Raw genomic sequence first — 16,141 nt, forward strand, 5'->3', positions numbered from 1 at the left:
TGAGATAATGTTTATAAGCTGGGCTTTTCTGTTTCTTTCCTTCCAGGCCCAAAGCCACCCTGTCCTGGGGTGGTGCTTTTACTCCCGACTCTTTAGCCACACAGTACAAACTGTGTCTGCCTTTAGCAGTGTCACAGATGGACGGCCATATCTATTTTACTTTCCTACTTCCAGATGCTGCGATTACTGAGCTACAGCAATACTGCACTGTGTACTAGGAAAGTGTCTTCATATATTAGCCTAATGGGAGACTTAGAGCTCCTTAAACAAGGGGTTCAGTAAGCATTTAAAAGGTGATTTGTCAAACCTGGGAAAACATTTTACCTTATGGAAACACTCTGAATGTACAAATACACTGGGAGACCTGAAGGCCATCATGTGTAAGCTTAAACAATTTCATCTCTCATGAGCCCATTACTCTAAATAATTGTAGGAAGTCATATTTTTGTTTAATAAAATCTTTTCGGCATCTTTCCAAATGAGGGTTGTTCTGTCTAGACGGGGCCACTGAACTAGAACACTTTATTCAACGAGAAAGAACCCTGCGAATGAATGAATGGGCTGAGATTAGGCTTTACAAACCAATTTCTTGAGGTCTGAGTAAGCAGGAGTCCAAACTTTCAGAATTAAAAAAACCTTCAGAAAACTTGATTAGACTCAAAGTATGGATCTGCAAAGCAGAGAATTAGACCCAGAAAGGAGCTGACTCCGTGAAGGCCCCGCCTAAGCCTCTGCCTGTTCAATCCAGTTCTTCCCCAAACTGACAACAACCGCCTGTGTTTCAACAGGACTGCATGAAAACACCAAGAGCACAATATGGGAGACATTTTTGGTTAATATATTTATTTCGACATGCTGATCATCTTTTCTTACTATTAAACTAGAAATAAATTTTAACTTGTGCCAGGTATGTCAACCAGGTTCTGAATGAAATTAAATTATGCATGCTCTTCATGATCAGAAAAGCAGTTTTTTAACATGGAGATCTACTGTGTTCTACTCTACTGCTTTTCTAGTAAGTTTCTATCACACAACTATTCCTTTCACAACTATAATTATATCCAGTATTCTGTCTCCTTCCCTCTCCCATACTGATACATAAGAGCATCTCCTGCTTCCTTTTATCAAAAAAGCTTAAGTTTATTAAAACTTTTTTCCCTCCCTGGAAAAAAAAGGCAGATCTCGATCAGATTTAATTAAGCAGGTGTTAGGCCCTCAGTTAATCTTCCACTTTGATTTTTAAAAAATTTATTGCGCCCTGGCTGGGGTGGCTCAGTGGATTGCACGCCGGCCTGTGAAGCAAAGGGTCACCGGTTTGGTTCCCAGTCAGGGCACAGGCCTGGGTTGTAGACCCGGTCCTTGGTGGGGGGCTGTGTGAGAGGCCACCACACATGGATGTTTCTCTCCCTCTCTTGCCCCCTCTCTAAAAATAATAAATAAAATCTTTAAAAAAAACAGAATTTATTGTAACTGGTAATTTTTTTTAACCAAGTACATAGATCTCGGGAAAAGAAATAAATTAATTTTGTCATTTATAATATTCTACCTTCTAAGAGATTTTTAGAAGCCAAAAATATAAAACAGAAAAAAAATAAAGGCAAAAACATTTCACAGGGCTTCTTAGAATTTATTTATACACAAGACGAATCTGAGATCAAAAGAAAGTAATAAATTCTCTGCTTAGGAAAAAACTCTTATTAAAAATATTTTATTGATCTTAAGGATACATACCCCACATTCTGCTATATCTCTGTATTTTCCAAAATGAAGAACCTACGACCCAAACAAAGAATAACAGTATTATAGCAATACATTTAATTCAAAACAAGCATTACACAAGAACAAAGTTAATACCATTAATTATAAACAAAAAGTTCCATTGTAAAAAGTGATACCTACACGTGCTTTTGTGTTTCGGTTAACCGTTTCATAAACTCCCATGTAAAACTCTGGGTCGAACATATCCTGAATCATGCAGCGAAACTTCACAAAACTGTTAGGTTTCAAATAATGAAGGGGAACCTCATTCAGTGATGGTACCTTAAAGGAAAATGAACAAATCAATAAGGCACTCTGTCTGTGTAATATCAAGTTCACGCACACATACAGACTTTATATCCTGACCCAAACGGCAACGCACAGGCACAAAAACCTGCTCCATTAGGAAGCCAATGCTGTCAACAGTCAACGTAACTTAACTGCTAGACAAGAGTGCTTGTGAGCTTTTCCAAGTCTGTATAATGTTATTTGACTATCATGTAAACAAAATGCCTTTCCTTCTGAACACTTTTTGAGCAGCAGAGAGCCAGTGGCTCTGCTGAGCTCTTATTTTAGGACTTGTACAGGCCAATTCTTTTTAAATGAGTACTAATCAAAGCTTTCACAACTACCGATTTTGTTCTTAGAAAGTCAGTCAGTTACTGCCCCCTAGAGGCATCAATACAGAAACATTTCATTGCTTGAATTTAAGCCTTAAGTTGCAAAAGAGACCAATACATATCACTTGCGGCACTGACGGCAGAAGGCAGTATGCATGCAGGCCTATGTTTTAAAATTCCATGTGGATTACTACTCTACTAAGAGAAACTGGAGGGCAGCCTAACCCTCTCCCCCAACAAAGAGCGCTAACAGACTTACCCATTTAGGAGCATTATTTTCCTTCAGCTTGCCCTTGAAATATTCAACTACTTTCTTCTCCCAGTCAGGATTAACTCCATTTTGGGCTGAAAGACAAATATATTTTTCAGAGGTTAAGCTAGAATATACAATCGACTATCGTCGGGCGAGTGACAAGTTCATGGGGCCCTGCACACACAGGCGAGAAGCCGTCCCCTGGCAGGGAGGCTGGCACTGCCCGCCGCCTGCAGGCCCTCAGGAGCCAGCGACCTGTGGAGGACACCCGCAGAATGGCAGGGCGCCACCCGGCAGCCCGCCCTCGTCTGCACAGCACGCTGCTCTCTGAAAACATTTCTCCACAGACGCTTTTCTCTTTACAACTCTTCTGAAATAAGGAGCATAAGTGGTTCTTTGAAAGTTTTTATTTTGGAATAAATTTTCCAAAAAGTTGCTTGATTAGTACAAAGAACACCTGTGTCTTTCCTCCGTTTGCTTTATTCTTTACTCTGTCATATGTGCTTTCCTAATCCATCCGAGATTCAGTTACACGCATCATATACTTTTAACTCTAAGCATTTCAATGTGTTCCCTAACAGGTAACCTCACATGACCACAGTACTGTTATCGACCTCAGGAAATTAAAAATTCATACAATACTCTTTATTTAATCTGTTGTACCATCCATATTCTAATTTGTCACCTGACCCAATACTCTCCTTACTGCACTCTCCTCCCTTCAGTACAGGACCCCGCCTAGCATCACATACTGTTTTCCGCTATCACGTATGTTTAATCTGGACCAGTTCCTCCACGTTTATCTTTTATGACATTCATATGTAAGAATACAGGTCCTTAAAAAAAGAGAATGCTCTTTGTGTTGGGTTTGTCTGCCGTTTCCCTATGATGAACCTCAGTTACGTGTTCTCAGTCGGACTGCTCTCGGAAGTGCTGCCCTGTCCTTGTCGTGGTATCATCCAGAGACAAGATGTCCATCTTCCCCTCATGCATGTTGCTGAATGTGAGAACCCAGGCAGAGTGGTTTTGTTTCTTCATTGTATAGTTACAACTCACATGTTATCTGTGGGAAATTAACTTTCGTGAAACTCGCCCCCTACATAGAGATTTACCATCCATTGATGATCCTTGCACTGGAGATTGTGAAATGATGAGAAAGGTGTTTTTAATTAATGTCATGTTAAAGATGAGGACACCAAGGCTTGAAAAATGAGGAGAACTGGCTAAGGACAAAGAGTGAATTATCACCAGATTTAGGAATACCTATTTTTGGGAACTAGAACCACCACACCACATAGCTGGCCAATTCTACCCCCATTTATATTTAAAACGCTGCTAATACCAAGCTTGAGCAGGGATTCCAAATGCTTTTACTTCATTTAGCAAAGGCTGGTTCTAAAAAAGGAGTGGTGGGGAGACTCTTTAGGTGATTCTGATGCGCAATGAGGTTAAATCTACTAGCAAATCGGTCCTTAATATGTGAGTCCCTGACTGCCGACATTAGCATCCCCTGAGTAATTAAAAATGAAAAATTGTCAGCTCATCCCACACCTACTGAATCAGAAACTCCAGAGAACCACTGCTATACTGGATGAGCGCCAATACATGGTCACTGAACTGGATTTTTTAAAGAAAGAATGGGTATTTTTCTTCTAGTCAAAATGGATATTTAAAGAAAAGATATACATGCATGCAGCCATGAATGCCATGGGAACACTACTAGGCGTGAATGTGCCACGTAACAGGTGAGGAAGCTTCATCAGAGAGTGATTGGGAAGCGCTAAGTGACTTTTAAGTAACTCAGTGGATACAAATATGGTATTCTTTTTTTAAAAGATTTTATTTATTTATAGAGGGGAAGGGAGGGAGAAAGGGAGAGAAACATCAATATGTGGTTGCCTCTAGCTCGCCCCCGACTGGGGACCTGGCCTGTACCCAGGCACATACCCTGACTGGGAATTGAACCAGCAGCCCTTTGGTTTGCAGGCCGGTGCTCAATCCACTGAGTCACACCAGCCAGGGCATGAATATGATATTCTTAGTAAGAGCCAGCTTACAAATATCTGGTACTGCTGGACATAAAGGACTGCCTTAGACAATTCTTAAAAAAAAAAAAAAAAAAAGGAAAATCAAATATACAACACTGTCCATTATTTATTAAGCCTCTGTGTGCCCAGCACTCTACCAGGTTCTACAAGGCCACTGAGAGCTGAAGGAACTTAAAGTGAAGGTAAGCTAGGGGGACAAAGTAACAGCCAAAAGCAAAGAAGAAACACTAACGCAGGCCAAGAGTCTCTGACAGGGCTCCCGGTGGAGGCGGTGTTGAGCGGGGCCCTGCAGAAGCAGCAGAACTGGAACATGCTGATGCGCACAGGGCTGGCTTACTCTAGAGGTCAGCAATTTTCAACCAGCGTGCTGCAAGAATTTTTATTTTCTAAAGATTTTATTTACTTCTTTTTAGAGAGAGGGGAAGGGACGGAGAAAGAGAGGGAGAGAAACATCAATGTGAGAAACACTGACTGGTTGCTTTCCTGTATATGCCCCGACTGGGGACCGAATCTACAACCCAGGCATGTGCCCTGACTGGGAATCAAACCGGTGACCTCTTGGTCTATGGGTCCAACCAACTGAGCCACATGGGTGAGGACTATGAGATTTTTAAATACATGCAATACTTCACTATTTAGTCAGGAGCACTGACCTTTCTTCCTTTAGACTGTCAAATAAAATGACTCTAGCCAACACAGTAATAGCTGGTGTGAATGAATCAAATTGCACCATGTTTTTGTGTGTGTGTGTGTGGTTCAGGTTGGCAAAAAATGTATTTCTTGGTGTGCTGCAGAATTTTAGTAGTTTGTGTGTGCCATGAGATGAAAAAGGTTGAAAATCACTGCTCTAGATGTACAGCAAGGACAAGATAAGTACTACCAGAGAAATTCAAGTTCTTGGAGCACAAAATACCAGGAAGCTGCATGTGGCCTTGGTGACCAAGATCCGTCTGAAAGTTAAGCCCTTCCAGAGGAAAACAGAGTAGGAGGCAGATTCCTGCAGGCACAGTTTAACTACTTGGCTGTCACTGAGCCTGACACACCAGCCCACTCATGAATTATGTTGCTGAGACATGTATTTGTCTTTCCTGGTTTAAGTAGGACCAAGCTGGGTCATTTGCAACCAAGAGTCCTGCTTAGCATATACACAGACCACTCTATCCTACTTCCTGTGAACGCTTGGTTACCCGTGTTTGAGGACCCCTGCACTCAATGTCACTCTAGTTTAAGGGTTAGGGGAACCGAGGTGCTCATTTTCTGTGTAGACTAGATGTAAGTCTTTTGTCAGACATATGTAGGCCAAATGGTTTCTCCTATTCTGTAGCTCTCTTCATATTTTTAATGGTGTCTTTTGATGAGTTTTTCATTTTGATTAAGTCCAATTTATCAGTTTTTTTCTTTAATGGTTACCAATCCCAAGGACATGAAGATACTCTTCAATGTTTTTTCATTTTCATATTTAGGTCTGTAATCTGTATCTCTTTTTCCAAAAAGATTACACTTGTTCCTGCATTAATTTAAAAACTTTCTAGCACTAAATAGCTTTCACATTTTTGTCAAAAATGAACTCACTGTATTTACTATATTACACTGATCTACTGGTCTATCTTTATAACAATAGCATACTGTCTTAATCACTATAGCTTGATAGTAAGTCAATATCAGGTGGTTAAGTTCTTCAAGTTGTTTTATTCTAATCCTCAACATTTCTACATATATTTTGAGAACCAACTTGGTAAGTTCTATGTAAAGTCTGCTGAAATTCTCATTAGGGTTGTGATGAATCTACGGATTAATTTGAGGAGAACTGACATCTTAACAAACACTGAGTCTTCAATCTATGAACCCTCCCATGGGAGAGAGAGCGTAAGGAAGCCTGCACATGGATTCTTCCAGATCCATCCGTGTCTTTTCCCAGCTATGTATCCTCATTGTGCTGCTGTAACAAACCTTAACAATGGGCCTGGCTGGTGCCGCTCAGAGGACTGAGTGCCCGCCTGAGAACCAAAGGGTCGTTGGTTGGATTCCCAGTCAAGGCACATGTCTGAGTTGCAGGCCAGGTCCTCAGCAGGGGGCTCATGAGGCAACCACACATTGATGTTTCTGTCCCTCTCTTTCTCCTCTGCCTATAAATTAAATAAATAAATATATATATATTTTTAATGGGCAAGGATTTGAACAGCCACTTCTCCAAAGAGAACATACAAATGGCCAACAGACATGAAAAAAGTGGGCATCGTCACTAATCATCAGACTGATGCAAATTAAAACTATAATGAGGTATCACCTCACACCTGCCTGAATGGCTACCATCAATAAATCAACAAACAGTAAGTTACTGGAGAGGATGTGAAGAAAAGGGAACTGCTCTCATGCACTATTGGTGGGAATGCAGACTGGTGCAGCCACTGTGGAAAACAGTATGGAGTTTCCTTAAGAAACTAAAAACGGAACTGCTGTTTGGCTCGATCTTACTTCTGGGAATATGTCCTAAGAATCCCAAAACACCAATCAGAAAGAATATATGCACCCCTATGTTCTTGTCACCTTTCGATTACCATTTCTAATCTAATTTTATAATGGTCAGAGAACAAACTTTAGGATTTCAATTCTTTTAGGTTTGTTACTATTTGCTTTATGACCCAGGGTGCGGTTTATCTTGCTGAGTGTTCCCTGTATGCTTGAAAAGAAGGCGTACCCTGCTGTTATTGGGTGCAGTGCTCCATGTGCGTCAAAGAGACCCACCCGGCTGCTGGCGTTGTGCAGTTCTCCTATATCCTTGCTGATTTTCTACCCGCTAGAGTATGTAGAGTACTAAGAGAGGAGTAGTGACATCTCTAAATATAATTGCAGATTTGTTTATTTTTCCTTTCAGTTCTGTTGGTTTTTACTTCACGTATTTTGAAGCTCAGTTGTCAGGTGTATTTACATTTTATGTCTTCCCTTACAATGATGGATACATGTTTTATACATTTGTCCAAAGTCACAGGATATACAACGCCAAGAATGAACCCTGATGCAAACTACGAACTTCAGGTGATAATAATGTGTCAATGTAGGTTCGCTGCTCTGGTGGGAGATGTTGATAATGGAGGAGGCTATGCATATGTAGGGATGGGAGGTATATGGGAAGTCTTTGTATCTTCCACTCATTTTTGCTGTCAATCTAAAACAGCTCAAAAAAAAAAATCTTCAAAACCTGGATAAGGGAAAAGTAACAGAGACTCAAATGGAAGTTACACACATACATTTTTTTAGACCAATGGTTGTAAGTTATAACAAAGTAATATACGTAATGTTTATGAATTCTCAAGGCTACATATACCAGGCACTATGCTAAATACTTCATATGTAGCATGTCATTTAATCCTTATGACTGGCCTATGGAATCTTATACCCATTTTACAGATAACACAATTTTAATTTAAAAAGTTAATTAATTTGACGTTTATACTCAAAAGTCGGAAAAAGGGACCAAGCAGTGGCTTCCTTACAGAGGCGGAAGGAGCGGTGTGCCTCGGTGTTCCAGGTAAGGAGATGCATTTCCTGCAGAGGACTTCAAAATAATAAAGCCAACTAAAAGTCAGTCTGCTTTAATCGACACCACCACGCACTTGCAATTTTAAACAATATTAGTGATAAAACAGTCTTCCTTGGAAAATCTTTTGTGGTCTCAATCCTAAACAATTGTTGTCACTTCTGAGTTTTAATGTATATGGAAATGTCCAATTAGCACATTTTCACTACTTATCCTTTAATAAGCATTGCATCCTGCACATAAATTATTTCAGAGAATCATCCTCAGTTACACAGTTGACTCCCAACACAGACTCAGCTCCGTGCAGTTGTTTGGACAGCAAAGCTCTAAGTGGCCCAGAACAGTCGAAACTTGCTTAGGGCACAGATACTGTCCCCCGTGGTAATCCGGAGTTCTACCTGTCTACAATACATTCGAAGTAAACAACACAGTGATTATAAAGATGTAGAAACAACCTGCATTACTTCAGTTCTATCTTCTATGAGACAACTTGGGAGTTTTTGTGTTTAATGTTTAAAACAGTGCAAGTGAGAGAAACTTTAGCTCATACATGAGTTTACTGAGTTCGAATACTAGTTTTAATACTGAAATGTATTCTTTTTAAACTGTTATTTGCTTTAAAACTAAAGAATGAATCAAGAAAATGTGCCAATAGCATCACTGATCCGATCTGGTAATTGCCTCACTTGTCTTTTGCAGAGGTTTACATTTTATTAGAATTCTCTTATTAGATAATTCTTTACATAACATGCTATTTTATCAAACCATAACCAAAAACCGAAATTCAAACTATTAAGTAGCTATAAATATTTCTGAGTAAAGAATTGAGCATTTTTGTCCTTTAAGAACTTGGGAAGTTATTCTCAATTCAAAGAATTAACTACAATTAAAACAACATGACCGGAAGCTGGAGCGCGACCCCCACACCGACACCGGAGCGCCTGGCGCGGCGGGACTCAAACAGCAGCGAGATTCTGAAATGGGGTGGGAGGCGGTGATGAAAACGATGTATGCATGGACTTTGAAATATGTAACTGTGAACAGCTTCCATCCACAACTATTGCGGAAAATAACCCTGTAGTAAAAAGAAGGGAGTGTTAAAAATGATCTCCCCAGGGAGCCAACGACCCAGGGTAGGAAGGAGGGTAAGCTGCAGTCTGTACCCTTAACTATTCTTGATTATAAAAAGAACTTTGTAAATCACTACAGGTTCAACGTCATCTCTATCAACATGCTGTCTTTTCTGCTGAAATGGACACTCTGATTCTAAGTTCATATGGAAATGCAAGGGACTCTGAAGAACTAAAACTATCTTGAAGAGGAACAAAGGTGGACTCATACTTCCTGATGTCAAAATTTAATACAAAGCTACAGTAATCAAGACAACATGGTACCGGCATAAGGTTAAACATACAGACCAGTGGAATGGAATTGAGAGTATAGAAATAATAATTTTTAAAAGATCTATTCTTTTGGAGAGAGGGGGACAGGGGACAAACCTGTCAATGCCATTCAGTGGGATAAGAGACTTACGGTGCTCTGGGGAACTTCTGAGCTGGTAAAGCATCCACGTGCTGGGAGGGTAGCACACCTCAGTTCCCTCAGGGGACAAAAGCTCCTGAAGGAGGGACCCTTCCAGACCTCACCCTATGTGCTTCTTCATTTGGCTGTTTATATCCATTATACTCTTCTAACAAACTAGTAAATGTAAAAAATAAGTCAACAGACAAATGGCCGTGGGACAACAGGATACCAACGTGCAAAAGAATGAGTTTGGATCCCTACCTCATACCAGGTACAAAAATTAATTCCAAATGGACCAAAGACCTAAATGTAAGAGCTAAAACTATAAAACTCTTAGAAAGAACATGGGTGTAAATCTTTTGCATCTGGCTCCTTGCACTTGGCACATTTCCCGCGTTTGTCTATGGTGCAGCGTTTATCAGCAGCGCTGGATTTCTTTTTATTACTGAAAATAGTATTCCATCCAGAGCTGTCGGTTTAGGGTAAAAAAGCATACAGACTTTTGGTCTATTTTCTTACCGTTTTAAATTCTTTAAAATACTAAGAAACACGCCTTCCTGCCCTTCTCCACACGCCACTGCTTTTTTGCATGAGAAACTCTAGCTCTAGTTGTTAGATACACCTAAGCACCTTAAATGTAACCAAAAATAATGATCTTGACCCAACCAACAATCTAAACCGAAAATAGTAAAAGAATCAGAGTTGATAAGCATTTCCACTCCTGAAATCAACAGCGGTTATTAATTCAAGTTTTTAATCAATTCACATTAAGAAAATTTATTTTAAATAAAATTAACAGAAAAAGAAGTTTTATTTTTCCAAAAATTTAAGATTCTTGCCTTTGCTTAAGAGAAGCCGTTTAATGTGGGTCACTAAACGAGCAGCCACGGGGACCTGACTCGTTAGCACTGTGCCCATAACAGGGCCCAACAGAGATCTGCTGAACTAAAGGGCTCCTGAATCTTAATTCAAGCCTTGGACTCAATGTCCTGTATATAAAATCTTTTGTATACATTAAACATTAAAGGCATTTTATGCAAGCTTACAAAAAAAATTTATATTGGGTTGGCCAAAATGCTTGTTTAGTTTTTTCTGTAAAAGACACATTTTCCATTTTCACCAGTAACGTTATTGGTTTATAGATATGTTTTCCCCCAGCAACCCCCCCCCCCCCCGCTTAGTTCATGTCTGTGGGTTGTACATGTAAGTTCCTTGGTTTCTCCACTTCCTATACTATTCTTAACCTCCCCCTTGATTTGGATATTTTGAGTATGTCGGCTCTCTCCCACCATTGGCTTGCAGTGGGTGGCAGAGGCCAGGGGTGCTGCTAAACATCTTCCAACGCATAGGACAGCCCCACAGCAACAAGTTATTTGGCTGAAATGTCAATATACCAAGAAACTTTGCAAACCACTTTTGACACATTCAATCAGTCACAGCACCTTCTCCATACACTGCACAAATCTCACTTAGCATTTCAGTTGTGCTTTTATCTTTCTTGAAATAATGAAGCATGAAAAACAAAAAATGTTGTGTATCTTCTGTCTTCAATATTAAAATGGCTACACAAAAATATCACTGATTTTGATGGGTTTTTTTTTTTTAAACCCATGCTGATATGACAGCTCTCATAATACAATCTAACAACATTGTTTCAAATGAAGTTCAAGACAACTAAGTAACACTACAGCCATCCTAGGGAAAAAACTAAAAAAAATTTTTGGCCAACCCAATACATGAACTGTAATACGGCAGATAGAAATTCAAAGTACAGGTTGGTAAACAAAGATGAATTATGACTCATATAGTTAGGAGTGGCCACTCATAGAATATCCCAGTTTCTTATCTGAGCCAAGAAGAATTAGGATTTTAAGTGAAAATAACTCATTTGAGGTACAATCACAAATTCTGAATCAATAATAAGGTCTCCCAGGACTGTCCTAAGTGTGAGATTTGCGGTCACAGAAACCATCCCAATTTATACCATTTCTGACTGGTTAACCAGTTTTTCCCAATGCCTCTGTTCAACACACGTTACCAAGCACTTTCAAAGCATAAAGAGTATTATAGGCAATGAGGATACACCTGTGAATAAAGCAGATACAGGCCAAGAATTTTCAGCAAAGGAACCCAAGAAACAAATAATTTCAATAATAATGTGTTTTACATGCTAATTTCCGGGACACATAGGATCCTGGAGTAACATGGAGCAGGGGCACTTAACTTAGGTTCCCAAAGGAAGAGTAAAATTGAGCCAGGAATGTGAAGTGGGATGGGAAGGGGGGACCAGGCAAAGGAAACAGCCGATGCAGAAGGCCTGGAGGCAGGACTCAAAGTCACAGACACGAAAGAAGGTTCAACAGGAGGGATAATGTAAAGGTGGGGCCTGAGAGCCAGGTAGGGGTGGAATCAAGAAAGGCCTCACAACCCACAACAGACTTGCATTACTTCTCTATTTGGTGGGGGGAAAGCGGATTTAAAACAATTTCCTACTAAACCAAAGAGTCTAGAAGTTTAACACCTAACATACTTCTCACATGAACATGCCCATAGTGCTGTTATTAAAAAGGTATTCAATATATTCACAGTGACAGGAAAAACCACAAAAAATATATATACCACATTTCAGAACAGCTCCTATTAAAAATCATGTCTACAAGACATGACTAGTTTCCTCTCTGTAAGACACACCTATATGGGAACAAGACATCCCTGGGGAGGGGGTGAACACCACCACCAAGGTCCAGGTCCCCGCAACAATTCACAGAATTTTCCTTTTTGAAAGGTTTTATTTATTTGTTTTTAGAGAGAGGAGAAGGGAGGGAGAAAAAGAGGGAGAGAAACATCTATGTAGGAGAGAAGCATCAATAGGCTGCCTCACACACGCCCCCAGGCCGGAACCTGGCCCATAACCCAGGCATGTGCCCTGACCAGAAATCCACGCAGCGACCTTTCAGTTCACAGGCCAGCCCTCGATCCACTGAGCCACACCAGCCAGGGTAAATCACAAAATTTCAACCCATTGTAAAGCCAGCATTTTATATCCAAATTATAACCTTTCTGTACCATATGAGATGTGCCTCTTAGGATCATACACTTAGAAGAAAAAACCCTACACAAATACATTCAAATTTCTATCAAATATAAAGTCTCCTCATTTACTCAGCACGACTAGGGTATGGGGTATATCTCATAAATAAAATTTTCTCAAGATCAGTAACTGGAACTTCACCCTTTAAGCACAAAAGTTGATAATTTTGAAGGATTTTTCCTATGAAGTATCTATGCATCTGCACCCTGGTAAACCAACTGTGCAACTTAACCTTCATTCCACATCACAGGGCCATTATTTTGGACATCAATTACGGGTTCCACTATTCATTATGCGCATCAATTTAGTGGAGGGATATTTGCCTCTTCCTCAAAGCAATTTTGATAAATATATGATGACTTTTTCTTTTGGCTAGTTAAAAAAAAAAAAAAAAATACACACACATGCCCCAGCCAGGTAGCTCAGTTGGTTAGAGCATCTTTCCAATAAGCTAAGGTTGTGGGTTCAGTCCCCAGTCAGGACACACAGAAACAACCAGTAAGTGGAACAAGAAATCAATGCCTGTCTCTCTCAAATCAATACATAAAAATAAAATAAATTTAAACACACACACAAAGTTTTCCACTTCTTTATCAGGCTGTCAGTGTTCACTGGCTACCACCGGGAAGCCTACCCAGAATTTCTAATTTGCTGCCTTTCGTTTCAGCCTGGGAAACCCGGTAACTAAACTAGTTCAAATTATAGGGAAAATGACAGAGTTCCTAAATCCTCCCCTCCAAGAAATAGTACATACATTTTACGCCATCAGTTTTGGCTTCTGGGGACTGCTTAGCCTCTTACTGGGCATTCTCACTAATATCCCACAATGCTTTAAACGAGCTAGGGCCACTCTACAGTTTTAAGTTACTTGCAGACAGGTCGGGTGCTACGGATCAAACACAGTGATTTCTCGTTGAATGCGGTTGCCTCCACTCCTAACTGCAGGGGAGGTGTCAAAATGCCCAGTTAACCGTAAACAAATCTAGATTTTCCTTCCCGTACCCTTAGCAGAGAAGTAGCCTTAACGGTTAACAACTGCAACTAAAATTTACTAAGCTTGTCTGCAGCATCGCAAGCGCTTTCTAGGTAGGAATTCATGTGAGTAGTTCAACATTTCTGGCTAGCTCTGGCACAGGAGGTGTGTACCCAGGCAGGTTTTAAAGCCGCCCTAACAGAAAAATTAGGCTGTTACACGAAATCTTATCTCGAAAACGGAGGATGTGTGCAATAGTAGTTAAGAGCCAACTTCTGCGGCCAGCGAGCCAGCACTCCCCCGACGCACCGGAAGTTTTGAAATATCCTGCAGGCTGCCCTAGGCAAAGTGCTTCGCCTTCGCCCCTTCGCTGCGGGCCCTCTCGCAGGTTCAAGGACCTCTCCGAGTTCTGCGGCACGCGGCGCTCCGGCCCCGGCGGAGCCAGGCAGGGGCGCGCAGCCGTCAATCACGGCCGGCCGCCCGCTCCTCGCGGCGTAACCTTGGCCGCCTGCGGATCGCGAATCCGGCAGGTGGGAGGCACCTGCGGCCCGACCCGGGAAGGGGGCTGTCTCCGCGCCGGCGGCGCAGGCCCAGCTGGCCGTCAGGGCCGCGGGAGCCCCCAGGATAGCGCCCGCGTGGGGCCCGGCCCCCGGCTCGGCAAACTCGGCGGCCCGCCCGACCCGCCCCCGGCGCCGCCACTCACCGAAGAAGCCCTGCACGATACCGAGCGGGTGGCTGAGCCAATCCTCCCCACACGGCATCTCGCCGACCGCCGTCCCGCACCACGGCTCCTCCTTGGGGGCTCGGCCGCGCCTCGCCCGCGCCCTCCCACGCAGGGCGAGACTCGTGGCGCCGGCCGCCCGGCCTCAGGGAACGGCAGCGGCGGCGTCGGCAGCGGCCCAGGAGCTGCAGGCGACGGGAAGGCTACGCGTACGGGTCCCCAGCCTCCACTTCGCACAATGGCGGGAAATAGGCGCCACCGACCGCGCTGCTTGCGACCTGGGTGGAGCTCGCGCGGGAGGGGCGCGGGAGCGCGCCGCGCGGCCCTGCGGGGAGGAGGCGGGGCGGGCCGGCTAGCCCGGGGGCGGGGCGGGGCGGGGCCGCGCCGCCGCGGTGGCGCGCCGCCATCTTGGAAACGGGCAAAAGGACCGGCATGCCGGCCTCGAGGAGGCTGTAGCGCGAGGAGCCGGGCGTCTGAGGCTGGGGTTGGCGTTTCACTTTTGACACTGGGCAGCAGTGGAGAAGGACACTCCCGAAGTCCGATTTATTAATTACTGGAGCGAGGCCCTGCTCAGGTGAAGGCCACGACAGCCCAAAATCACAACCCCAGAGAGACCTCAGAGTCATCTCTGGGCAGAATTAATGGGTGCAGCAACCTTTGGAGCTCGCCCACCTCCTCTTTCTTTATTTCGTAGGAGCAACTTTTTTCTTTGGCACCGTGTCCAACACCCTATGTAGTGACTTTCCCTCAGCCGGAGGAAGTCTTACCCGGCCGGGAGCGGTCTTCATTTAGGAGAGAAGGACTTTGAAAGGCCCCTGTTTCTTTTGCTGCCGCAGGCGGTGTGGTAGAGGCGCTAGTCCCCCACTGAGAGGCAAGCTCCTAACCGGGACTACACCCTGGTCTGCGTCTGCCTAGAAGCTGGAAACAGGAGCTTTGGCGAGGTTCCTGCAGAATGTGAGTGTCAGGGTGCCCTCAGAATGAAGGTATTTGGAAAACACCCAAGTTCAGCCTGTTATTGCGAGGCCTAGAATGTGCGTGAGAAAACTCCAGTCTCATCAGCTGAACACAGGGCATGTGAACGGGAGGATGATCTGAATGGAGCCTAGAAAGTGGGGAGAGGAAAAACAACTGGCTTCGGGTTTCTAGCCCACCTTAGGGCAAAGGCTGGGTAGTTTGTGTTAAGGTGGTCGGTGACACGGACTGCGAAAGAACTCACAAAGAAAAGAAAGTGTCGAGAATAAAGTTTTTATTCATTCTCCAGGCAAGGAGAGGGGCATGGCGGGGAGACGGACACCAGCCTTGAGGGGTGGCGGCTTTGAGCTTTTATTGAATTATAATTGGGTTAAAAAAGGGTGGAGGGCCGCTGTGGCGAGGCCCCTGGGCTGTGGGGATTGTCTCCGGAGGCTGCAGTTTGTTCCGATGCGCTTGCTCTGCCTGTGGCTGTGGGAGCGGCTGGTTCTGTTCTTGCTTCCAGTCATTTCCCGTCCGGGGGACAACCTCAGAAGAGTAAAATGGCAGTCGTGTTTAACAAGGTCAGAGGCCTGCTAGCAAATGTTGCGCAATAGCAAATGGGGCTGCTATTGTCCTTTCTATTTGTACTTCTCACTGTGAACTA

General features: G+C 43.1%; 1 protein-coding gene across 2 annotated transcripts in view; it reads right to left on the reverse strand.

Annotated features, from left to right (window-relative positions):
* The window catches only part of MCMBP (minichromosome maintenance complex binding protein), a 33,462-nt gene extending 18,615 nt beyond the window's left edge, over nt 1–14,847 (reverse strand). For both annotated transcript variants that reach the window (XM_054581612.1, XM_054581611.1), the window contains exons 1-4: nt 14,509–14,847; nt 2,638–2,723; nt 1,900–2,040; nt 1,732–1,773 (exon numbers count right to left, since the gene is read on the reverse strand). In XM_054581612.1, the coding sequence (XP_054437587.1) occupies nt 1,732–1,773; nt 1,900–2,040; nt 2,638–2,723; nt 14,509–14,566 (327 nt within the window). In that variant the 5' untranslated portion in view covers nt 14,567–14,847. The remainder of the gene's footprint in view (nt 1–1,731; nt 1,774–1,899; nt 2,041–2,637; nt 2,724–14,508) is intronic.
* Between the last annotated feature and the right edge of the window lie 1,294 nt (nt 14,848–16,141).

The sequence above is a fragment of the Pteronotus mesoamericanus genome, unplaced genomic scaffold (assembly GCF_021234165.1).
Source record: "Pteronotus mesoamericanus isolate MK-2021 breed Mesoamerican mustached bat unplaced genomic scaffold, CSHL_Meso_final contig_657, whole genome shotgun sequence".
NCBI classification, from domain to species: Eukaryota; Metazoa; Chordata; class Mammalia; order Chiroptera; family Mormoopidae; genus Pteronotus; species Pteronotus mesoamericanus.